The 25,000-nt window shown below is 37.5% G+C and overlaps 3 protein-coding genes across 3 annotated transcripts; 1 reads left to right on the top strand and 2 right to left on the bottom strand.

The window, feature by feature from the left end:
• Positions 1–1,139: 1,139 nt before the first annotated feature.
• On the top strand, positions 1,140–3,634 carry LOC127647752 (C-factor-like). Its single transcript, XM_052132199.1, has 6 exons — positions 1,140–1,308; positions 1,702–1,756; positions 1,914–2,101; positions 2,197–2,358; positions 3,020–3,130; positions 3,488–3,634. Exons 1-6 carry the CDS (start codon positions 1,168–1,170, stop codon positions 3,599–3,601), a joined length of 771 nt encoding a protein of 256 aa, XP_051988159.1. The 5' UTR covers positions 1,140–1,167; the 3' UTR covers positions 3,602–3,634.
• Positions 3,635–4,575: 941 nt separating this feature from the next.
• trim35-12 (tripartite motif containing 35-12) lies at positions 4,576–9,850 on the bottom strand. The gene is made up of 6 exons (XM_052132190.1): positions 9,161–9,850; positions 7,553–7,648; positions 7,215–7,445; positions 6,053–6,075; positions 5,848–5,966; positions 4,576–5,145 (listed from the first exon to the last, which is right to left on the bottom strand). The coding sequence occupies exons 1-6, from the start codon at positions 9,692–9,694 to the stop codon at positions 4,586–4,588; spliced, it is 1,563 nt and encodes a 520-aa protein (XP_051988150.1). The 5' UTR covers positions 9,695–9,850; the 3' UTR covers positions 4,576–4,585.
• Positions 9,851–12,071: 2,221 nt separating this feature from the next.
• LOC127647750 (PDZ domain-containing protein GIPC1-like) lies at positions 12,072–23,347 on the bottom strand. Its single transcript, XM_052132197.1, has 7 exons — positions 23,184–23,347; positions 21,961–22,436; positions 19,914–20,099; positions 18,806–18,986; positions 18,625–18,731; positions 14,824–14,905; positions 12,072–14,735 (listed from the first exon to the last, which is right to left on the bottom strand). The coding sequence occupies exons 2-7, from the start codon at positions 22,258–22,260 to the stop codon at positions 14,584–14,586; spliced, it is 1,008 nt and encodes a 335-aa protein (XP_051988157.1). The 5' UTR covers positions 22,261–22,436; positions 23,184–23,347; the 3' UTR covers positions 12,072–14,583.
• Positions 23,348–25,000: the final 1,653 nt, after the last annotated feature.

Raw genomic sequence — 25,000 nt, 5'->3', positions numbered from 1 at the left:
GTACTGTAATGATGATACTGCAAGATCTCCTATCTAATACTTTTATGGCCTGTTTATAAAGTGATATAATTGGCTTCATAGTTATCTCGTTCGCATGCGACCAACAAGAAATACAGTATTTAATATAAGAAAATATCATTGTATTCAAATAAACCCATGATGCTGTAAACCCATGATGTCTGTCTGTCTTAATTAGACAGACAGACAGACAGATAGATAGACAGACAGATAGACAGACAGACAGATAGATAGACAGACAGATAGATAGATAGACAGACAGAGAGACAGACAGACAGACAGACAGACAGATAGATAGACAGATAGATAGATAGACAGACAGATAGACAGACAGACAGACAGATACATAGATAGATAGATAGATAGATAGATAGATAGATAGATAGATAGATAGATAGATAGATAGATAGATAGATAGATAGACGGACTGGATCTGATCGGATCTGACGGACGGACCTGACTGACGTGACGGACGGATCGTGACAGACAGACAGATAGACAGACAGACAGACAGACAGACAGACAGACAGACAGACAGATAGATAGATAGATAGATAGATAGATAGATAGATAGATAGACAGACAGACAGACAGATAGCTAGACAGACAGACAGACAGACAGACAGACAGACAGACAGACAGATAGATAGATAGATAGATAGATAGATAGATAGATAGATAGATAGATAGATAGATAGATAGATAGATAGATAGATAGATAGATAGATAGATAGATAGATAGAGTAATTTGATTAAGAGCATCTCTATCTAACTTTGCAATAAGGAAAACATTGCGATCCAGGTGATCCCTTTTAAAAGGTTGATGTCATAATAATATTCTAAAACTTTGATTTTAATGTGGATTGACAACAGAAAGCATACTTTGGATCATTTCTGAATAATGATAAGTATATTTGGAAAGCTTCCAAAAAGTATTCATCACTTTTCATTTTTTCATGTACTTTGTACCTGTGTATTTACATTCCCCTCATAACAGCCACTCAACCAGTATGAAAATCTATAAAATCATCATGACACAGGACGATAATACATCAGTGTAGTAAGGGGTGGGGAGTCCACTCTGCCACATATAAAAGGCACTATCGAGTGGCAATGTGGATAACAGCACTAGACTGATAATCTGGCAGCATGGCAGCAGTGAACTCATGTAGAGCTCTCGTCACAGGGGCCAATCGAGGTTTGGGCTTAGAAATCGTCAAGCAACTCCTGGAGGCCCCTTGTTCAAAGATTTTTGCTGGATGCCGTGACCCAGATGGGCCAAATTCTGAGGTGAGTATTCAGAGGGCAGCTCAAGAAATCCCAATTATACAAGAGTTCGTTCTGGTACACTTATCTGATTGAACTAGCAGCATTTCAAGAGTGGTGATATGTAGCCTAGCTGTAGCCCAGAAATTAAAACTCTTTTTGGATCCGACTGACAGAACAGACATGAGACATTATCAATTACAAATGGATTGCATGAACAGATAACAGGAAACATCCTCTAAAAGTTCTCTCAAAGTTATGAACAACCATTAGTACAGTAACATTAGTGCAGACAACCTTATCTGTCAACAACCCAATTATCTGTGGCACTTCAGCCATTCTGATATCCAGTAAAACAGCACTATTACTTGTGTGACATTGCTTACTTTAATCATTTATATTCTCTTTCTGATTAAGGCACTGAGAGAACTGGCCAAAAAGCATCCAAGTATTGTCACCATTGTGCGCCTTGGTAAATGTGTATTTATCTTTCTGGAATATATATACATTACAATGGACGTTAAGGTTATTTTGTTTAGTTTTATTTATTTGAAACTAGTTATGTCATTGTGTTTAACAATAGGTAATAGCATAACACTTTTCAACTGCTATTTTTGTGATACCGTTAGATGTTGCTGATCCATGCAGTATCAAAGAGTCTGCCAAGAAAGTGGGTTCTCTATTGGGGAAGAACGGCCTGAACCTGTTGGTGAATAATGCTGGAGTGTTGCCACAAAAAAACATGTTTACTGCCACTGTTGAGGACATGAAGAACACCTTCAACACCAACATGATAGGACCTCTATTTGTCATTAGGGTAATGGAAGGGGCTTTTGGGAGGAAGATGAATCTAAATTAAGACTTTGTCTCTTGCAAGTTCTTAAACTCTTGATTGTGAATTTCTTTAACCAGGAGTACCTGCCTTACCTGCGTATAGCCGCTAAAGCCAGTGGCAAACCAGGGATGTCGAGTGAGAAGGCAGCTATCATCAACATCTCCACAGATGCAGCCTCTATGAGCATGGTGCATGAAATAAAAGCACCATTCCCACTCTTCCCTTACAGCATCAGCAAGGTACACAAAAACCCATAAGCTTTGTTCAGAAGGGTTGCAATTTAAAAAAATTTTTTAAAAAACCTAATCTGGCCTCTAGAAACACATTACTATAACTCATTTAGTTTCAAAATATCTTGAATTATTTAACTTGCCTTTAGTGCCACACAGTGGACATTTCACCTAGGAATTAATGCCAAAATGTTTAGCTTAATGGCCTATGCAATGTCATATTGCAAAAATGTTGCCAAAGTCATGTCATTTCCATGAGATTCAATACATGAAATATTATTTTTACAAGCCTGATCCAAACTACCTTTGTATGTGGTTTGAAATCAGATTCAAATCTGCCTTAAAAAGCGGTCATAACAAATTTTAAGGTTTATTTATTTTATTTTTTGTCATAATTTTGTACACAACACAATGTCATACACAGAGAGCCATATAGTATCTACAGGTGTGTTTGAACCCAGTTATTTTACTCACTGACAGTGTCTAAACCAATGGATCTGATGTCATCACTTGCAAAATGAGAATGTGGACAATCAGTCTGAAAATTCAGATTTTAAAATGAAATCAGAATTAGGTGCAGTGTGACTGTATACATACCCATAATTAAATGTACCTTCATGAAACCATTATTTTAGCCTCACAGCTCAAGTTAGATCTGCTTTTTATTTAGGCGGGTCTTAACATGTTGACCGTGTATACTGCTATGGAGGTGAAATCAGATGAGATCCTCTGCGTTTCCATTCATCCAGGATGGGTGAAGACTGACATGGGGGGAGAGGAGGTAAACCTATGTTCAGTAATAACAAATCTGATTCACTTTTACTGACTTTACTGTATTTATCCCATTCCACAAAGTATACATGCTCAGTCTCTGAGACCCCAAACAGAATTAATGTTAGATTTTTAATGGTGAACATTTGAAGCATGTTATTAAGTTGACATTTTATAAGATATAATCTTAACTTCAAGGATGAGTATTTTTAAATGCTATTAAAATGTCCTTGGGGTCTCTCAGATATCCAAGCATGAGGGTTAAACAATCATACAAGAATGATATAAAGGTCTATGTTTGACCGAAATTAGACTATTTTAACCATGTTAATGATGTAAATGCATGTTTTCCCCATTTGTCACTCAGGCAATAATTGACACCAGAGAAAGTGTGGAGGGGATACTGCGTGTCATTGGCAGCCTAAATGAGAATAAGCATGGTGGATTCATGGACTACACTGGCAAAACAATGCCCTGGTAGAAGGACAAAACTGTCCTGGAAGCTCAATATAGGGCTGATCTAGGTCTAAACTTCCATGTTTAACCTATTATAAATGTTGATCTTATCAGTACTTGTCAGTCATGAACGATTATAACAGACAATATAACTGAATTACCCAACTGCTCCAATAAACAGCAACACAATGACCACACAACAGAGCAATATTGTGTCTTTTTTCCAAAGGCAAAACACTTTTTGTACATTGTATAATTGCCATTTACCTTTTCAATGTTTTCTGACAGCATTTGTTAATATTTTGATTCAAGCTGGTTGAGAGAATGCCTAGAATGTGCAATCTCTGCGAAGTGTGTCTTCATGAAAGAAGCTTAAAATTAAGATCTATTTGTTGGCACACAACATAAAATTACAAGAAAAAGTATATGAACCCTTTGGAATTACCTGCAAATATGTATAAACTTGTCTTAAAATATGGTTTGATCATCTCAGTTACAATAATTAACAAACACAATCCGCTATCACTAATAACACATAAATTATTGTATTGTTCTTGTACATATTGAATACATCATTCAAACATTCACAGTGTAGGTTGGAAATAGTATGTGAACCCCTAGGCTAATGATGTTTACAAAAGCAAATTCGAGTCAGGAGTTGGCAAACCTGGCATCCAATTAATGAAACGAGATTGGAGGTGTGGGTTAGACCTACTTTGACCTATAAAAGGTACACAAACATTTTGAGTTTGTTGTAAAGATTATGATTTTTTGTGTGTTGTTAGCTTACATATCATGTTTATCTTTACATGTGACTTTGATGAAGTTCATCTCACATTTTATGAGCAATTAATAGAGAAAACCAGCTAATTCCAAAAGGGTTCACATACATTTTCTTGCCACTGTAATTCCCAAAATAGTAGAGAATGAGTAGAGGTGTCCCAATGTTTGAGTGGTAGTGTATAACTGCAGTGAAAATGCTTAAATATAGCTTGCTAAGGGCTAACTGTCACCAAGAGTCGCTGTTCCACACAGCCACTCTCACAGGGCAGATCTTCAGTGGGCCTGGATTGTTCCCATTAATATTTGCTCCCGGACAGAAAAAAGGGAACATCCTCTCTGTAAAGTGGTCCTTAAATGTGTAAATAGGTGCCACGTCCACAGAGTCAAAGAAGCTGACCTCTCCAGCACCATAGTCGATCTTCACCCTAACCTTCTCCAGGTGGCCCTCCAGCTTGAGAGGGGTGTGTGGGGTCGTCATGGCCGTGTACATCCCATCAGAAAGGGCAATGGTCCAGAACCCACCTTCTGGACATCCTGCGATTTTGCCTTTTCTGGCTATGGATGCCTTAACAACACCAATCACCCAATCATTGTTTAGGCTCACGTCCACCTCCCAGGAATGGCATCCGGAGGTGAAACCTTTGGAGCCTAATACAAAAACAAAGTGGTCAAAGCGCTCTGGGTTATCAGGCAGCTCTTTCATAGTCCCCGTGTTGGACACACTCGTCAGGTTCTTGGAAAGAGACAGACAGGGGTAGGCTGTGTTGGGGTCCAGCGTCACTGGAGCTAAGGGATGGAGAGAGCAGGATTTCATTATGGCTAAATTATGTTTCATAACACAAGGTGGTTTCATGCCATTAATAATTTAAGTTTGTTGTCCCAAACAGATGAGGTTTTTAAGGTTGATGCTCTATCAAGTTTTAAATCAACAAAACCGACCTCCCTACCATAAACCTTAAACCGAAACCCAACTAATAGAGTCTTAAAAGCAAATGTGACATGGAAAATCCAACTGCTGTAGCAACTATGCTATTTTGTGGTGCTTCTATGACAGTTTCGGCTCATCAGCTGAGCAACCGAGCAGTGTGATTACGCTTGAATAAGTTTGTAAAAATAGTTGGTTATTATTGCCTAATACAAGACAAGCACTATATTAAAGTGTTAAGATGTCAAAAGACAGCATTGTATGAGAAATATGATGAGAAGTAAGCATTTGTGTAACAGACAATCTGACTATAAGTTCACTTAGATTACATGCATTATTACATACAATGAACATACGAGGATTAAGTAAAACTAATGATAGAGAAAGTTCAATTGTTTACGAGTGCCATGGGGTGTGGCCAATTCAAATCAAATTCCAACTCATGAATTGAAAGCGAATCAAACCTTGTTTAAAGTTCAATCTTGAGTTTTGCCCATCCCTTGTTTATACACACTTTATAGTGATAATATATTTATCCAGATCTATATTAACTGAGCACTTACTGTGTTCCACCATACTCTGCATCTTTTCCCACACTCTGAAACTCAGAGAGCTGATGTGTTCCGCAATGTTGATTAGAGAATCCAGAACATTTTCTGGTTCGTGAAACGTTATCTGCGCCCTGTAATGTCAGTCAGTCGGTTTAGTTTGGGCATATTTTATGGCATGTAAATACTTAATTGAATATGTGCAATGGAATGACATTACCTCTTCTTGACGTTCTTGTAGTTCTGTGGAAAAGAATACAAATAGTTACTTACAATGTTACTTATGTTTGTACATAGTTGTAAGATCAGTTGGGCTATTCCATCCTATTAGTCTATTGTAATATCTTACAAACAAAATATCTTCCAAGAAGTGACACCATTTTAGTTTGTTTTTTCCCCATTTTTCTCTCCAATTTGGAATGCCCAATTCCCAATTTGCTCTAAGTCCTCATGGTGGTGTAGTGACTCGCCTCAGTCTGGGTGGCGGAGGACGAATCTCATTTGCCTCCGCGTCAGAGACCGTCAATCCGTGCAGTTAATCATGTGACTTGTTGAGCTCGCTACTGTGGAGACATTGTGCGTGTGGAGGCTTCACGCTATTCTCCACGTATCCACGCACAACCACCACGCGCCCCACCATGAGCGAGAACCACATTATAGCGACCACGAGGAGGTTACCCCATGTGACTCTACCCACCCTAGAATCCGGGCCAATTTGGTTGCTTAGGAGACCTGTCTAGAGTCACTCAGAACACCCTGGATTGGAACTCGTAACTTCAGGTGTGGTAGTCAGCGTTTATACTTGCTGAGCTACCCAGACCCTCACCATTTTAGTTTTGAAAACAACAGCACAAACATCAAAATGTTTTAGCAATGGGTTTAATTAATTATGTATATCCATAAAACCTTTCCCTTAATAAATTACAAAATCATTTTATTAACTTTCCAAAAGATGGTCATTTTCTTACTATTGTATAAAACAAAATCTAATTAGAATTAATAAAGTTTAAGTGCCTGAGCTTGACCAGAACATAATCTGAGGCACCTGTATATCATTTTATATAATATACGTCCTTAAATTACAATGCACACATAATTTTTTTTTATTTAAATTTTTTTAGATGTTACAGAGTTAAAAAGGTACTTGTTGAGCACGTTACCATGGAGACCTAGTGCGTGTGGAGGCTTCATGCTATTCTCCGTGGCATCCATGCACAACTCACCACACGCCCCATCGAGAGCGAACAACATTATAGTGACCATGAGCAGGTTACCCCATGTGACCCACCGTAGCAACCGGGCCAATTTGGCTGCTTAGGAGACCTGGCTGGAGTCATTAAAAGATAGGAAAGTTGACAAGATACGTTTCTAATTTTTTTAACCTGCAAAAACTGGTTGTCGTCACCAGCGATCTCATTTTCAATGGCCATGACGGCATGGGAAAATGTGAGTATATCACGAGTGATGTTATCGGTTTTTTTCTTGATCGTCAGTTTCTTTGCCTCTTCTTCTTCTGCTAGAATAGCAATCCTCGCAGCCTCGTCCTTCAGAAGAAATTGATGGAGCTCTTCAAACTCCTTGTGAATTTGTTGCTCTGTCTGTTGCCTTTGGTTCTGTCAGACAACAACAGAAAAAGTCAAGCACAGATTACCTGCTGGTAGCTGTTTGTGGTTGGTGTAGCATGTTGTTTTTAAGTGTGAAACTTGTTCTTTGTTGATACCTTGATGTGGGCAGTTAGGTCATCACATTCTTGTTTGGCTTCATAGAGGCGCCGGAGACTTTTCTTAAGAGGGACGACAATCTGCCGCATTTCTTCCTGCAGAACATAAAAACTTTAATTCTCACTTAAATTTAACACAATCCACAAGGACAGTTCAATGTTTATGACAATGCGTATAGCAACTATTGAAATCCAGTATTTTAAATGTCTAACCCTAGCAGCCTTCACCACAGTAATAACTAATCAACCAAACTTCTTTTCTATTAAGATAAGTGGTTTCCCTGATAAGTCATTTACAAATGCATTATAAATCATTGATATGCATGGGCGTGCACAGACATTTTGAGGGGCGGGGCTCTAAATCTTTATGAGGGGCAGTCGCTTCCAATTTGTTTCTATGATCTCCATCAGACTGGGTGGGTACGCATGCGCAACCTCAATTTATTTTTTGCTGTTGTGAATATAAATATAAATGGAAAATTGCTACAAAAACAAAATAAAACCTGGTTTCATTTACATTCACTGGTTCAAGAACTTAATTGTGAATATGAAATAAATGCCTAATACAAATGCGCATTATTACACATAATGTTGTAGAATAATATTATGTCTGACTTTATGCAAACTAACACAATGATGGTAAGTATGATGATCCATAATGGATTTGCATATCATCACAGGAACATTTACCGAACCAATAATAATTTAAATATATATGAAATCTGTCATCTAGATAGGCAGATAAGTCAGATCTTTAAACCAAGCAGACTCACAGAATTAAACTTAATGCAACACATTTGGTATTATTAAAGTCAAAAGAAAATAATTTCTCCCCTTTTCTCCCTAATTTGGATTGCCCAATTAGCAATACGCTCCAAGTCCTTGTGGTGGTGTAGTGACTAGCCTCAATCCGGGTGGCGGAGGACGAATCTCAGTTGCCTCCGTGTCTGAGACCGTCTATCCGCGCATCTTATCACGTGGCTTGTCGAGCATGTTACCGTGGAGACCTAGCGTGTGGAGGATTCACGCTATTCTCCGTGGCATCCACACACAACTCACCACACGCCCCATCGAGAGCGAACCACATTATAGTGACCACGAGGAGGTTACCCCATGTGACCCACCGAGCAACCGGGCAAATTTGGTTGCTTAGGAGACCTGGCTGCATTCAAACCCACGATTCCATTTGTGGTAGTCAGTGTCTTTGCTCACAAATCTACCCAGGAAATAATAATAATATATACAAATATGTAATATTAATAATATGCTATTATTCAATTGTTACAACTTGAATGAAAAGGGTGACTATTATACAATGCTTGCAAAATAATGAGCATTTTAATTCATGATTTATGTCACAAACAAGATTTTCATAGTAAGATTAAGATGAGGGAATTTAATCTCCCTCTAATAGGAGGGGTTACTAATGAAAAAGTGTTTAAGCATTTATAACATGTCAGTAATAATATATATATATATATATATCTCACACTCTATATTGATTCTCATTCAAATTGTTGTGAGTTGTCATGAGTCCATGTTGGATCTGTACATGTTTTCCTGAGATTCACCCACAATATGAAAATATTAAAGTTTCATCAAAATCACCTTGAGATCGTTTGCTGCCTCCTCCAAAGGACATACGCTGTGGCCTTGGTGTTTCTTTGACGTTTGACAAACGCAGCAGAGAACCTCTTCATCATCTTGGCAGAACAATTTGAGTCCCTCCCCATGAGTGCCACAAAGAGCCTCTGGTTTAGAGTCTCTGTTCGCTGTACCTGGCCCCGCTCTCGCAGATCCCGAGCCTTTCTGCTCCTGTGAGATGGCGTCACACACGTTCTTCAAAGCTAGACTCACCGTGGGCTCCGTCAAAGAACACTTCCTCCTGCACACCGGACATTCCCGCTTGGCTCCTTTCTTATTCCAGAAGTGCTGAAGGCACATGCGGCAGAAACTGTGACTGCACTTCAGGACCACAGGATCTGTGAAGATATCACAGCAAACCGGACAAGAAAGCTCATCTTCTAAAGCGGACTTTGATTGAGATGACAGAGCTCTCGGGCGCAAAACTGGTACGGCTTTAGGGCTTGGAAGAGTGTTGGCTCTTCCAGGTTGAGACAAAGCCCTTGGTCGCAAGGGCATGTCTGCCTGCTGTTGCTCAAATGTAGTCCACTTGGTTCTGATAGAGGTATCTTTGATGAACCCAAGTTGTACCTCTAACGTTCCCACTAATAGGTGTTTCTGCTGACGAGCGTATTGGTGTCACACGTCAAGCAAGATCGCAAGCTTTCCACAAGACCCCACACGTCCCAAGAACAAGGCTGTCTTTGGCAACAATGACCTTTTATAGACTTGTGAGTGTGCATAACTTAAATGACCATCTCAAAATTCTCAGAAGTCAGCCTTTGGCCACACCTCGTCCACTTTTACAGCCATCTAATATTTAGTATCGGATCACTCTACTGGATCAACTGGTGCTTGAGGGGAAAACAACCTTTACCATCGATCCGTGAAATGTTTGGTGTAAGCATTCTTGTTTTGGGTACTCATGCAGCGTGAGGAGTTGCTATAGAGCACGCTCCTTTTTAATGCTGGATTCTAGGATGCATGAACATTATTTGCAAAATAACTGATTAACTTATTTGCAAAACTGTAACCATTTGCAACAACAGAGCGAAACATAACAAAAAAAAAAACTCCATTATGAATTCTACATAGGAATAACTGAAAAACAGACAGGTTTTCCACACTTTTTTTCCAAGACCATTCCCGTCTAGGGATGGGCATTGTAAAGAATTAAACAATTCTGGTTAGAATTCCTTTAAATGACTGTGATTCCATAATGGTTCCATTAATGATTATAATGGTAATGCTCTATTTAAGGAATCAGAAATTAGACTGTAATTAATGACTAATAATTGGACTTGTAAGGCATTTATTAAGCCTTTGTTTGTTGATATCATACCCTTGCCTAATAGTCTCTTCACATTTGTTTTTTTTCCTAAAAATGACTTACATTAGTAAAAAACAAAAGATACCATTAGCTAGTAAGGTACAACCTTTATAGGTTCTCATTACACTTTGAATGTGCAACTTATTATAAAATATAGAAGGCGGAGACTTTTGTTGCTAAGTGTGAATAGCAACAAAAAGCAAACACTTTACACTAAGGAAGTACGCTGTAGAGTCAAAAGAACTGGATCATTAGAGTCATTTGTTCAGGAATCAGACTACACTGGTTGCAGAGTAAGTTTCAATATGTAGATTCAAAAGAACTGGCTAAATAGAGCAATTTGTTAGGGAATCGGGCAACACTCGTCCCACAGAATGTTTAAGTAGATTCAAATGAAAAGACTAATTAGAGTAATTTCTTTGGGAATTGGACTGCACTAGATGCACAGTATGTTTGGTTAAGTAGATTGAAAAGAACTGGATCATTAGAGTCATTTGTTCAGGAATTGGACTGCACTAAATGCACAGTATGTTCGGTTAAGTAGATTCAAAAGAACTGGATCATTAGAGTCATTTGTTTAGGAATCGGACTACACTGGATGCACTGTATGTTTCGTTATGTAGATTCAAAAAAGTAGAACATTAGAGAAATTGGTTCGGGAATCAAGACTACACTGGTCACACAGTATGTTTTGTTAAGTAGATTCAAAAGAACTGGCTCATTAGTCATTTGTTCAGGAATCGAACTAAAATGATTGCACGGTATGTTTCGTTATGTAGATTCAAAAGAACTTGCTCTTTAGTCATTTGTTCTGTATTGGACTACACAGGTCATGCTGTTTTATTCACACTGTAGTCAAAAGAAGTCTTGCTGGAGTCATTTGTATGCGATTCGCACTACACTGGTCGCACTGTGCATTGTGTGCTGTTGATTCAAAATAACCAGCTCATTAGAATAATTTGTTCAGGAATCAGACTGCACTAGTATTTTGCACTATAGATACAGTTCAGGGGCAGTACAGTACAGAAACACTGTCATTTAGTATTCTATTTATGATTTTTAGAAAAATATTTCAGCATGCATGAAGAATGGGAATGTGAAAGTTAAAGTGGAGTTTGACTGAGAAGGGAGAATTTATAGTAAAAACAGACTTAAATATAGATCTGTGATCACAAACACATATATCACTTCTAAACACATTAATTAAACCACTGGAGTCTTTTATGCTGCCTTTATGCGCTTTTTGGAGCTTAAAAATGTTGGCGCCCATTGACTTGCATTGTATGGACCTACATAGCTGAGAACTTCTTAAAGTCTTCATTTGTGTTCCGCAGAAGAAAGAAATTCATAGACATAGAATGGCATGAGGATGAGTAAATAAGAGAATTTTTATTTTGGGGGGGGGGAACTATTAGTTTAAAAGTCTTAAAATTTAGACTGATTCACACTCATCACGTGACTAAAGAAAATGATTCACTAACAAATCAGGTTGTCTACCAAGAGCAATATTTAGTCTATGATATATATATATATACATATATATATATATATATATATAAAAAAGAGCAGAGCAAAACTAGAAAAAAGTAACTAAAAAAAAACAACACAGAAAATGTTTTACGTTAATCACTTTTCCAAGCCTACAAAAAAAAACACTTAAAATTCTGTGACAATCCCAGATTTTCCATTAACGTAGGAACCCCTGAATAATTGTATTATATATGATGTGCAGGTCACTTCCTGTGCGTACAGTCATGCACGCAGTCATGGCAAATGTAACGAATGTTTAAGGATATTGCCCTTGGTGAGGTTATTCAGCCAAGGAGAACAAACCCAATGTTTCTATGAACAACCGTAAGAAACCAAACCCTCCTGCGTTCTACAGCATAAGAAACATTAACTCACACAAATCATTTTGTTTATTTTAATATTGTTTAGAAACTGGTCTAACAAATAACCATTTTCTGCAATAACATTTCTGCCCTTGAAAAAAAAAAAACACAAAAAAAAAAAACAGATATAACAGACTTTTACTGACGTTTATGATTATACATTATATCGTAATATAGCTGATTATTGCATTTGAATGTAGTCTGAAACAGTGTAACGTAAAAACCATCATAACAATTACATCATCAGTGTAAACTATGAATTCTTAAAAACAGCAATGTTTATCTAAATCTGTTCAAAAAGCATCAAATGATAAAAGAGTACAAAAAAACAATACTGTATATATATATATATATCTATCAAGCATAAGAGAGCTATATTCAAACTACACTGATAACTTTACAGTACGTAGATGGCAAACCAAAACGGTTTAATGTTTTTTTTCCTTCGGTCCTTTAAACATTAACTTGGTTCACTCAAAAGAAAAGACACTGCTAAATAATAAAAAAAGAAATATAAAGTATGACGTTTTTGCATAACATGAAGTATTTTACATGAAACATGCGCAGAAGTCAAAGATGTGGAGTACTTAACTACAGTGTTAAACTGCCGGGTTAAAAATGTTACATTTGCATTATTATTGTGAGTGTTTTGGGAACGCATACTGACTGTAGTGTAATTTTCTTAAAAAACACATCACACTATATACACCCCTCCATACAATCAATGATTTGCTAGACACTCGTAAATAGGGCTGGGCGATATATTGATTATATTTGCTATAATTTTGCTGCTGAGAAATAAAAAAAATGTAACTACTTCTAATGCGCTTTTTATACAGCCATTAATTCCTGAAAAGCGTGTCATATAATGAGTGTTTCTGATTTAATCATCTGTAGCAAAAACAGCATTAAATCTGGCAAGTTTGATTCATTCAAGCTGTTAGTTTCAATTAACCAATTAATAAAATACGATTGAGAAATTAGTTCATGTTATCAAACTAAAATGTTTATGGAAGTCTACGCGTGGTAGTAAAAACACATATGCAGGTTATTATTTTTCTTTACTTCCATATATTTTTTTACTATTGCTTCATAATAAATTACAATAATTAAATGCCCCGTGTTCATTTAGTGATAAATAGGCCATGATGATCTTCAAACTAGATTTTCACTCGGTTTTATTTCAATTTGGCCACAATGGTTGTTTGGTTTCTCTCATTGAAAATATTTAATTAAACAGAAATACAACGAAAATTGTCAAAAGGTTGTAAAATATTGAGATCTTTTTAGCTAGATCACCCAGCCCTACTTTAAGCCTTACATATTATGTTCATCATGCCTGAAAATGATCAATACTGTAACGTGTGAAATACTGTTTGTAATACTGCATATACCTGCTAATACTGATTTGCTTGAGAAAAAAGTCCTTATGTTTGGCATTTGGTGGTAGTTTACCACACACAAGTAAAACTGACATTTTATGTTTCCATTCCCATTTCTTTTACTCTTTGAAAATAAGAGCAATTTCATTTTGTAAGTCACGGAATTGGGAACGTAAAAGCACTAGAGGTCAATTGAAAACAGTCCCATTCAATTTCCAATTCATTGCAACAACTTCAAAGCCACATTGAATCCTTCATATAGATTGCACAACACATCACAAGACAGCACATGCTTATGGGAATCATCATAGTGTTGTTGAGAACACAAATGGTCTGTTACTCTGGCATGGGATAGGGCTGGTCCACACAGTGGAGGTCACAACAGTGTAGACCAGCATCGCCTGTGTGTATGTTTTGCGAGCTGTTCCATACCGTGCAATTTATACAGCGCCGTGCAGTGCAAAGTGAAAGTCACAGTATGTAACAGAATAATAATCTAATACGCCTCTCCGACACGGGGTAAACACCTTCAAAAGTCTCAGCGTCCTTATGCTTAGTGTCCAACTAGCAAGACATTTCATGTAAGTGATTAGACTCAACTTTATCAAATCTGAATACATATTTTTGAGTGTCTTGATATCATCGCCAGCTAAATTATGACAGGAAATGTGGAACTAGAGGCCTGAAGAGATGCGGCTCCAGAAGCATTCCAGAGTACGCTCTCAAAAATCGCAAGAATACAACTGAAAACGAATGATTTAGTATTCCTAAAATGAGTGCATTCCAGAATGACCATTTCAAGAATTACACGCGACCAACCTTTGCATCACCTATTGCACCCCACACATCAAACACAAATTCATCAGGAAATGCAAAGTCACCCAAAGTCTCATCCAAAGCTTCGGCAAACTCATCCGGGTTCTTTTTGTCCTTACCAAGCTCCACCATCGTAGCAGCTGTAAGAGTGTGGGACAGACAGAAGTATACTTTTAATGCATTTGCAACAGTACTGCAGGGATAGAGAGGGAAATCCACGTTACATACCGAGTTCACTGTCTCTAATACCCATGTAGTTCTCCAAAAGGTCATCGACTTTTTCAATTGCTTTTTCTTCAAACGCTGAGGGCTGCAACACAAAGCAAAGTTACAAATAGTGATGCAACGGTACAAAATGTGTGTACAGAAATCCGATTATTTAGAACAACATCTGCCATTCCCAAAGTAACCCATAGAGTGACATTTTAATAATGATTTTACTCTACGTCTCTAGATGTCTTCCATATTTCAGAGTAACTGCTTTGAGTTATAAACGAAACACTGAAGTGAAAAGCACGATTAACTCACATTAACTGAATTATTAAGCATGTCCTATTTGAACTGGAGCAGCCTCAGCTTTAATAATCTCATCATATTCCTTGCTGTGTCAAGTTAAGGAGAGTAATCAAATTAGTATTACATTTTAATCAGTTTTAACTGTAGTTCTACCTCATGAAATTTCAAGGAGTGTAAAGCTTTCAGGTTGAAACTGCTGTCATTATCACCCAATTCAAAGTCATTCCAAACAAGAGACAGTTTCTTTGACACACAGCACGAATTTTCATTTTCCTGCACCGTTTTAACAGAAAAGAATCTTCCCTGATCATTAGCTGTTTTTAAACAATCGACTGCTGTTACTTGCTTTTATCAGCTAATATTGGTACATTTCTAGTTGTAATAAGTTTTGCATTTTTACATTTGTTTTATAATTTTAATGCATTTATTCAAATTTAACATTACATTTTTTTAATTTTTTTTTTTGCGTGAAATGTTTTATTTCACTATGAATTGTTCAAAGAGAAAGGTATACACGATCATCCACAACAATAAAAACAGCTGCCTAATATTGTGTAGATCCCCCTCGTGCCGCCACAACAGCTCCAACACGCTTCTCAGAATAACATTCTGAGTTACTGTAGATTTTGTCAGTTCAAACCAGTCTGGCCATTCTCTGTTGACCTCTCTAATCAACAAGACAATTCTGTCCACAGAATTGGCACTCAATGGATGTTTTTTGTTCTTGGCACCATTCTGAGAAAATTCTAGAGACTGTTGTTTGTGTGAAAATCCCACGAGATCAGCAGTTACAGAAATACTAAACCAAGACTGTCTGGCACCAACAATCATCCATGAGATTATCTAATCAGCCAATGATTCATGTGGCAGCAGTGCATAAAATCATTAGATCATAAAATCAGCAGATTCGGGTCAGGAGCTTCAGTTAATGTTCACATCAACCATCAGAATGGGGATAAAATGTCATCTCAATGATTTGGGAGTGTGGCATGATTGTTGCTGCCAGACAGGCTGGTTTGAGTATTACTGTAACTGCTGATCTCCTGGGATTTTCACACACAACAGAATAGCATCTCAGATTTGGTGGCACGAGGAGGAGCTTCACAATATTAGGCATGTGATTTTAATGTTGTGGCAGATTGGTTTATACAGTTGAAGTCAGAATTTTATATACACTTAGGTTGAAGTCATTAAAACTAATTTTTTTTTTACCACTCCACAGATTTCATATTAACAAACTATAGTTTTGGCAAGTCGTTTAGGACATCTACAATGAAGTAATTTTACTAACAATTGTTTACAGACAGATTGTTTGACTTTGACTATAATCACAATTCCAGCGGGTCAGAAGTTTACATACACCGAGTTAACTGTGCCTTTAAGCATCTTGGAAAATTCCAGAAAATTATGTCAAGCCTTTAGACAATTAGCTTCTGATAGGAGGTGTACTGAATTGGAAGAGTACCTGTGGATGTATTTTAAAGTTTACCTTCAAACTCAGAGCCTCTTTGCTAGACATCATGGGAAAATCAAAAGAAATCAGTCAAGACCTCAGAAAAAAACATTGTGAACCTCCACAAGTCTGGTTCATCTTTGGGAGCAATTTCAAAACTCCTTATGGTACCACATTCATCTGTACAAACAATAGTACGCAAGTATAAACACCATAGGGCCACACAGCCATTATAACACTCAGGAAGTAGACACATTCTGTCTCTTAGAGATGAACATAGTTTGGTGCGGAAAGTGCAAATCAATCCCAAAACAACAGCAAAGGACCTTGTGAAGATGCTGGAGGAAACAGGTAGACAAGTATCTATATCCACAGTAAAACGAGTCCTATATCGACATAACCTGAAAGGTTGCTCAGCAAAGAAGCAGCCACTGTTCCAAACCCGCCATACAAAAGCAGACTACAGTTTGCAAGTGCACATTGAGACAAAGATCTAACTTTCATATCTTCTGGTCTGATGAAACAAAAATGTTACTGTTTGGCCATAATTACCATCGTTATGTTTGGAAGAAAAAGGGTGAGAACGCCATCCCAACCGTGAAGCATGGGGGTGGCAGCATCATGTTGTGGGGGTGCTGTAAAGTTAAAGCTCTGTCGTAAATGGGTCTTCCAAACAGACAATGACCCCAAGTATACCTCCAAAATTGTTGCAAAATGGCTTAAGGACAAAATCAAGGTAATGGAGTGGCCGTCACAAAACCCTGAGCTCAATCTGATAGAAAATTTGTGGGCAGAACTGAAAAAGTGTGTGTGAGCAAGGAGGCCTACAAACCTGACTGGGTTACACCAGTTCTGTCTGGAGGAATGGGCCAAAATTCCAGAAACTTATTGTGAGAAGCTTGTGGAAGGCTTCCCAATATATTTGACACAAGTTAAACAATTTAAAAGCAATGCTACCAAATACTAACAAAGTGTATGTAAACTTCTGACCCACTGGGAATGTGATGAAAGAAATTAAAGCTGAAATAAATCATTTTCTACTATTATTCTGACATTTCACATTCTTAAAATAAAGTAGTGATCCTAACTGACCCAAGACAGGGAAAGTTTTCTATGATTAAATGTCAGGAATTGTGAAAAACTGAGTTTAAATGTATTTGGCTGTATGTGAACTTCTGACTTCAACTGTACCAATTTTTATGTTATAATGTTAATATGTTTTAATTATATGATGTATTAATACTCAATAGTTTTGTCTTAGTTTTAGTATATGTTAATAACCTTGACACAAAGAAAGACTTATCTTGATAATCACTTGTGATTGTATCCGGAAAGCTGTTTGAAAACAATATTTATTTTTGAAATTCCATTGAGTGGTGCTGAACGTCACACTTTAGCGTTAAATAAAGTATGTTGTTCATTTACTCTCAGGGTTACAACAACTTTGGACCAATGAATCTCTGACTTTTCCATAAATAATTTTATTTTTCCGTTTCTCACCCACACCAATTATACTGTTTCTGAAGATATGGGTTAAACCACTGGAGTTGTATGGATTACTTTTATGCTGCCTTGATGTGTTTTTGGAGCATTTGGCACCCATTCACTTGCATTGTATAGACCTACAGAGCCAAAATATTATTCTAAAAATCGTAACTTTTGTTCAGCAGAAGAAAGTCATACACATCTGGGATGGCATGAGGGTGAGTAAATGATGATAACTTTCATTTCTGGGTGAACTATCCCTTTAACATTTTACTTTTGCATGCATACTTCTTATAGTTCAAATAATGAAACAGATTGTCTAAAGCACAATCTCCAAAACCAACATTTCTCAACTCTACAAGGTGATAACATGTTAATGCATTGTGATGTACTGAAGCGTGACATATGTACTGTGATGTATATCGTATCCCGAGGTAATTGCCAATACTCAGCCTTATCTCAAGACCTTTGCAAACACACATACATATTTGCTGGCTGATAGGGGTGACCCATGAACTGAACCATGTCGATCAGTGCTGTATCTTTGAGCAAGGCACTTAAACCAAAAGTCTTACCAGTTCCTCCACGGTGGCTGGTCCTTTAGATCTCAGGCGCAGAGTTCCTCTACCTGTTCCTAATTGAGCAGAGCCTGACCTGCTTCCCGACCGCTGACTGATCATGTCTAACGAAGACAACATACACATCAAACACATATAAAAACGTCATATCACGTTCAAGATTCAGATCAATCCTTACCAAAAGCCTTCATAGGTTCCACCATCTTCAGGACAAAGTTTTTCCCTTTGGGCAATTCCTTCAGCATTTTGGCAACCTCATAATGGCGACAGCCAATGAGAATCTGCCCGTTGATTGACTCAATCATGTCTCCCACGTTGATGACCTGAATCTGATGAATTATGCTGCCTTCTCTTATTCTCTGAAAAGGAAACAGATTCTTTTGAGTAACTCCTTTGCATTTCTTCTGTTCAGCTATGCCTATTCTAGGTAGGGGTGGGCAGTATGACATCGTTAATCAGTTTTATAATGCAAATTGTACTGTTTTGAGTTGTGTTTTTAAAGCTGCGTAATTTCTGCGACACGTTAATGCCACTGTACAGTACAGCAAAAATAAAAATAGTTTCAAACAGCCATCTGAATATGCCTCCAGTCTGACATTGATCAAACAAACAGATAGTCCCGCCCCGACTCACGCCATGGGTCAAGTCAATGGTGTTGTTTCGAGCTGGACAGGTCACTCAAAACAAACAGAGGAATTTTATAGCGCAAAAAGGACAGTGTTTACAGTTTTCAAGAAAATTAACCTACGAAAACATGCTTATAGTTGTCTGTATATTAAAATGGAATAGAAGGAATTATTTTAACACAGAAAAACACACAATTCAGCTTTAACTTAACATGATATAGACTTTATTCATGCTAGCGCTGTCTTTAATTTTTAATGAGAATAACAACTAGGCTTTGAGAGACAGACTTACATTCTCTTCAATTGGCTATACTGCAATTTAAAATGTTTTGGGATCATTCAGTGGACAAAACCTTCATAAAATATCTTTCCAAGAACATTCAGTATACAAAGAACTCCAGACAACATGAGTTGTGGAAAATCAGATGTGATCTAGGAGCTTTATTTCATTTGTGTCATTGAAGAGACTATAAGTCTATCTCTCACAGCTTAGTTGTCATTCCAATTAAAAATCAAAGATGATGCTAGCCTGAATAGGTTTTATAAAACTACTCATACTGTGATGATGTACAGCAAGTATATTTATGGTCATGTCAACCACCTCTAAATCAGAAACATGAACTTATTAGCATTTTTGAAAGATCTAGCCATTCCGCTCACCTTAATGAAAGCATAGCCGGCTCCATTGTCCGTGATGGTGAGTCCAAGTGCATCCTCTCCTTTAAAGACCTCCACCTCTTTTCTCTGACCCTTCACATGAGCAAATATAAAGTCCTCCAATCCAATCTGGCCCCCCAAAAGTTTGTCCATATCCACTTTGTGAGTGTTCAGTGTGCAAAACATTACCTGAGAATGGAGATGTAGGTATTTCCATGAATTTTCCATGACTTTTCCAGTTGCTCGTGATTACTATACAAGACATTTTTAAAATCCTTTTGTAGAGATTGCATTCAAAAAAGCGAATTTCTCATAAATGAAATATTTTAATGTGGAACATGACTAGCCATATTCTCAATTGTTTTTTGTTTGTTTGTTTTTCAGGCCTAGAGGCCACAATTTTGAAATCCCCTTATATTTTCAGGTTTTCCTTGACATGGGGGAAACAAAGTAATATCAAAGCCAATATTGCATATCAATACCTACCATTTCTGAGAGTAGTTACAGAATCTGATCTATATTTGAACAACTTTTAATTTTAATAACCTTTTCACTATAAATTACTAATTTAGCTTCACAGTTTAAGGGGGTAGTTCTTATCCTACAAAACAATTTGCTAACATAGTTGTGTGTGTTCATTTAGAAGATTGTGCCACACAAAGTCCCACCAGGATTTCGCAGCACCTTTTTTCTTGATTACTACGGCCCGAAATGGCAGAATTTGTTATCGTTTTTCTCTCTTCATTTTTTTGTAGTGAAAAATCAACAAAACTAATCATTAGTATCCTTGTGTAATTTGTCACAATGGCAGTATAAGTGCAATTACCTGTAAATATTTTAGTGCATAATAACAGTATATGCAGCAAGCAAAGTAAAAGAAAAAAATAAACACAAAAACACCACTACAAATACACTAATGAGTTCAATGGAAGACCCTTATTTTTTATATTAAAAATTACCTGCCTCAGACAATGCAGGTTAACTTTGGTTAAAATAGTAGACCTACAATAACAAAAACAGATATTAACACCTGTTGCAATAAGTACATCACATTATAATCATATGAGATAACTGCAATTATTAAGCCGTTTAAAATTCATTTTACTGCAAATATATCACACAAACTCCATCTTTTAGTGTCTCATTTGTCAGTGCAACAGTGATTATGTGAGCACACCAAATTAACTCTGACCTTCATCGACCTGCACTACGCACCATACTCAAAGCAGCTCCTGAAGATCACATGCAAGCTGCGATGTGCACCCACCATCTGTGGTCCCACAGAAGTCTAGACAAGGACTTTAATACTAGAGAACACAACAGGATCCCCCTTGAGCATCTAGGCTAATGGGAAATTAGACATCCCATATAGGACGTCATCATTTCAGCCAAAATATGGGATGTCCCGGCTAAAGGGGACAGTTGGCCACACTATGTGGAGATGACAGAATGGCGGCTGTGCAGTTGAAGATGTCTCTACTGCATCAAGCTTTTCAAGCACTTCTTTTGTCACTGTCAAACAAAGAAGTGATCTGATTACCTCAGATGCAAGGTTTATGCAGAACAAATATGGAAATTATGCAAAATTGCAAGCTACCACAAATAGTGTGGAAAGTGGTTGACTTTGCGATCGTAAAATCCTGGAGGGACTGTACGCATTAAAGGAATGATATTGGATTCAATACAAGATCAATTTAAAGCAACATCATTTGAATAATTTCAAATCGTCCCATTTATTAAAAAAAAAGGTGGTTACAGAAAGGCACTAACAATGGAAGTGATTGGGGCCAGTCTTCCAAACACTTAAATCATGTTAACATTTATAATATTTACATCTATTGGCTTTACTTTTCAATCTGTGTGTAGCATGGACTGGCCCCATTCACTTCCATTGTAAGTGCCTCACTGTGACCATGAAGCTTGCTATTTGGGAGCGATATTTTTAAGTGAGGATCAATCCTCTCGATATTGAAAGTACCGATAGATACTTCAAGATTGATCCAACCCTCCCTAACGTGGGAAATGTTCTCAAAGGCTGTACACTCCTCACCTCTGTTGGAGGTATCCCAAAGGCCTCTCCTATCTTGGCATAGAGTTCCCGCACATTGCTGAAGCCCTCGATGCGACCCGTTGGGCTGCCGTGAGCCAGCTGAGTGTGGAAGATCAGACGGGGTCGCAGACTGGTGGGTGGAGGTGGCAGACCCTCTTGAGTAGCTCCTCCACCCAATCCAACCCCACGTCCGTCCAGTCCATCCAGCCCTGGGACATTCATTCCGGGCCTGATCGGTTCTGCCTCCTCATTCTCCACCAGAGGAGACGCTTTCTTTCTGCGTCCCAATCCAAGTGGCATTTTAGGTGCTGCTGTCTTAACTTATTGTATGGGCACAAAGTTTTAATCAAGCAGGTGTGCGTGTATCGCCTTTGACACAATGGAGATCTGCAAACAGGCCCAATGCCCAAATCAGTAGAGAAATTCTCTGTCTGTGATCTCTCGAGTTCAACCCATTCACAAGGAAATCTCTAGACCTTTGACAAAAAGAGAGAGAAACTGAGCTGGAGAGTTGATGCATTTGAACCAAATTTAACACACAAGCAAAAACAGCAGCTCCTGCAGATTTTAAAAGAATCTTATTTGGAGGTATTTATTAAATTATAAGACACTGCTACAAGACTTTTAAAAAAGGAAAATGGCTGGTTTACATGACACACCTATGGAAAGTTGACATGGGTTTGTAGTGAAACATGTTAAACTACATCTAAAACCATTTTAAAATGAGTTTTATTATTAGTATGCATAAAGTTTTTGTGAGCTAATACTACATGGGATATTTGTACGTTTTTTAGTTAATTTGTCACACCCTAGGACCATTTAAAATGAACTAGTAGAGGTCAAAAGGTGAATAGATTGGTCTAAATTTAGAATTGAGTTTCAACACCAAAAATCAAAAATTTCCTCTTATTCATCCAAAACTAAAATCTTAACGTTGGTTAAAAGGAATGTTTGTGGGAAAATTACAACTCTAATCCTTAGTATTGCTTTGTTTATTTACATAAAGTCATTAAGCAAGCAAACTCGAACACCTACACGACTAAAAGAGGAATATATATTAACCTAAACACTTTATCTTAACCAACCAGGAAGAAAAAAATCTAAAATAAATTGAGTGAAAATTGAGATCTCACCAAAGGATTTGCCATGTTTCTATTCAGAGACTGCAGATAACAGCAATGTGAGTTAGCATGTTAGCATCCTCGAGACATCACGACACTTACCACACTAACACTGATAGTGACGAGACCGTGAAGCGGAGGGATGTCAAGCTGACAGTGTGTTCATTACAGAAGATGATGGTTGAGGAACAGCTGTAAGCTGGGGGCTTTTCAGTATGTTCTGTTATGTTGTTGAAGGAGGGCGGATATCACATCACTCAACACAACCTGCATCTCTTCTTCTATTGAGACACAGACCCGCAGCGCAGCTCAAGCAGCGTTGCTGCCGCCTACAGGCGTGATGCGGTTCTAACATGAACGCTTGTGAGGGCCTGATGTGTCGTTCATGAACGATTCGTTCATTTTGAACGAATCTTTAATATGACTCGGGACTACCGAGTTGTCTCAGAGAGTGATTCGTTCATTTTGTGTTGACCGCGCATGCGCGCAACATCGCATAAGGTACATGAAGTCATAAATGATTAGTTCATCTTTCGCGAGTCTTTGGGTTCGGCCGGGTCCGAGTCTTTCGTTCTTCCTGTCAGTCCCATAGAGACTATGCTGTCAGTACCGGAAAGAGAAATGATTAGTTCGTCTCTTCGGTTCGAGTCGTTCGTTCTTCAAGTCAGACTCACAAACCCATAGCACCCAAACCCGAAGACTCGAGAGTCGAGACTTGAACTAATCATTTATCTTTCCGGATCCGGACCGGTATGCTGCATGTGCATGCAGTCAGTGAGTGCATTGGCTGCTGTGTCACACCACACGGCCCACACACAGACACTGACGAGTCGACATCGACAACTAAGTATTTTTAACGTTTTGAAGTTCGAACCCGATGACACAAGAGGCGGAGAAAAAGGAGGTGAGGTGAACTAACTGCAATAGCTTAAACTTAAGACCCAATTAATAAATTAACATTTCGGTTTCTTATAAATTGGCTTTGGCTGCATTATAGTTTATTTTTATTTATTTATTTCAAATTGAATCAACATTTTCGTAAGTACACTACTTGATGTTTTGTGCTATTTAACATGACATTTAATTATATTCTGCTGAAATGAACGAAATGACTCGAAAAAAGATTCGTTCATTTTGCTGAACGAGACTCAAAGATCCGAGTCAGTAAAATGATCCGAACTTCCCACTACTACTGTCCTATAAAAAGGTTCTTCAAAAAGAACCTTCTTTATTGTCAACAGAAATACACTGTTGAAGATTTGTTCTTTATATAATTATTATTGTAATGTTATTGGTGCTAAAAAAAAAACGTATAAATGTGGTTGTAAACAAAAGATTATTTAAATTCGTAGACCAGAAACATCAAAGATGGCTTTGATATAACAATCAGAAGTTATTAAAAGGAATACTACAGGTTCAAGAAGTTATGCTCAATCGACAGCATTTGTGACATAATAAAATAGTTTTTTTAACTTTACACAGAAAAGATTAATAAGTGATTTTAGCACACTAATTGTTTACACTCATATTATATCCAAAATTGAGGAAACATTATGATAAAAATGACAAACTTGCAACTTAATACACTATAACATTTGGTGTTTGCCCACAAACTTTAAGTCATGCTGCCATGTTGTTCTTTACAATAATAAATGCAGTAAAATGACTGAGTAAGATGAATAACACATCAACATTGTTAGAATTTATGTAGTATAAGAAACATGGACATGTCTCGTAAATGGTCATGATTTCTTTCAAGATTGCACCATTTTAAGCATAGGCTATATTTAACTTTGAAATATTACATATACATTCATTTAAAATGACTCAGCGATGTAACAAATGATTCATGATTATATCAGCTGCATTGTAAAGTGCAAAACATGAAATTAACGACACAAGTATTAACACTGTTTTGC

The sequence above is a fragment of the Xyrauchen texanus genome, chromosome 8, assembly GCF_025860055.1.
Source record: "Xyrauchen texanus isolate HMW12.3.18 chromosome 8, RBS_HiC_50CHRs, whole genome shotgun sequence".
Lineage (NCBI taxonomy): Eukaryota > Metazoa > Chordata > Actinopteri > Cypriniformes > Catostomidae > Xyrauchen > Xyrauchen texanus.
Note: the sequence above shows the minus strand (reverse complement) of the source record. Positions and strands in the feature narration are given on the sequence as shown.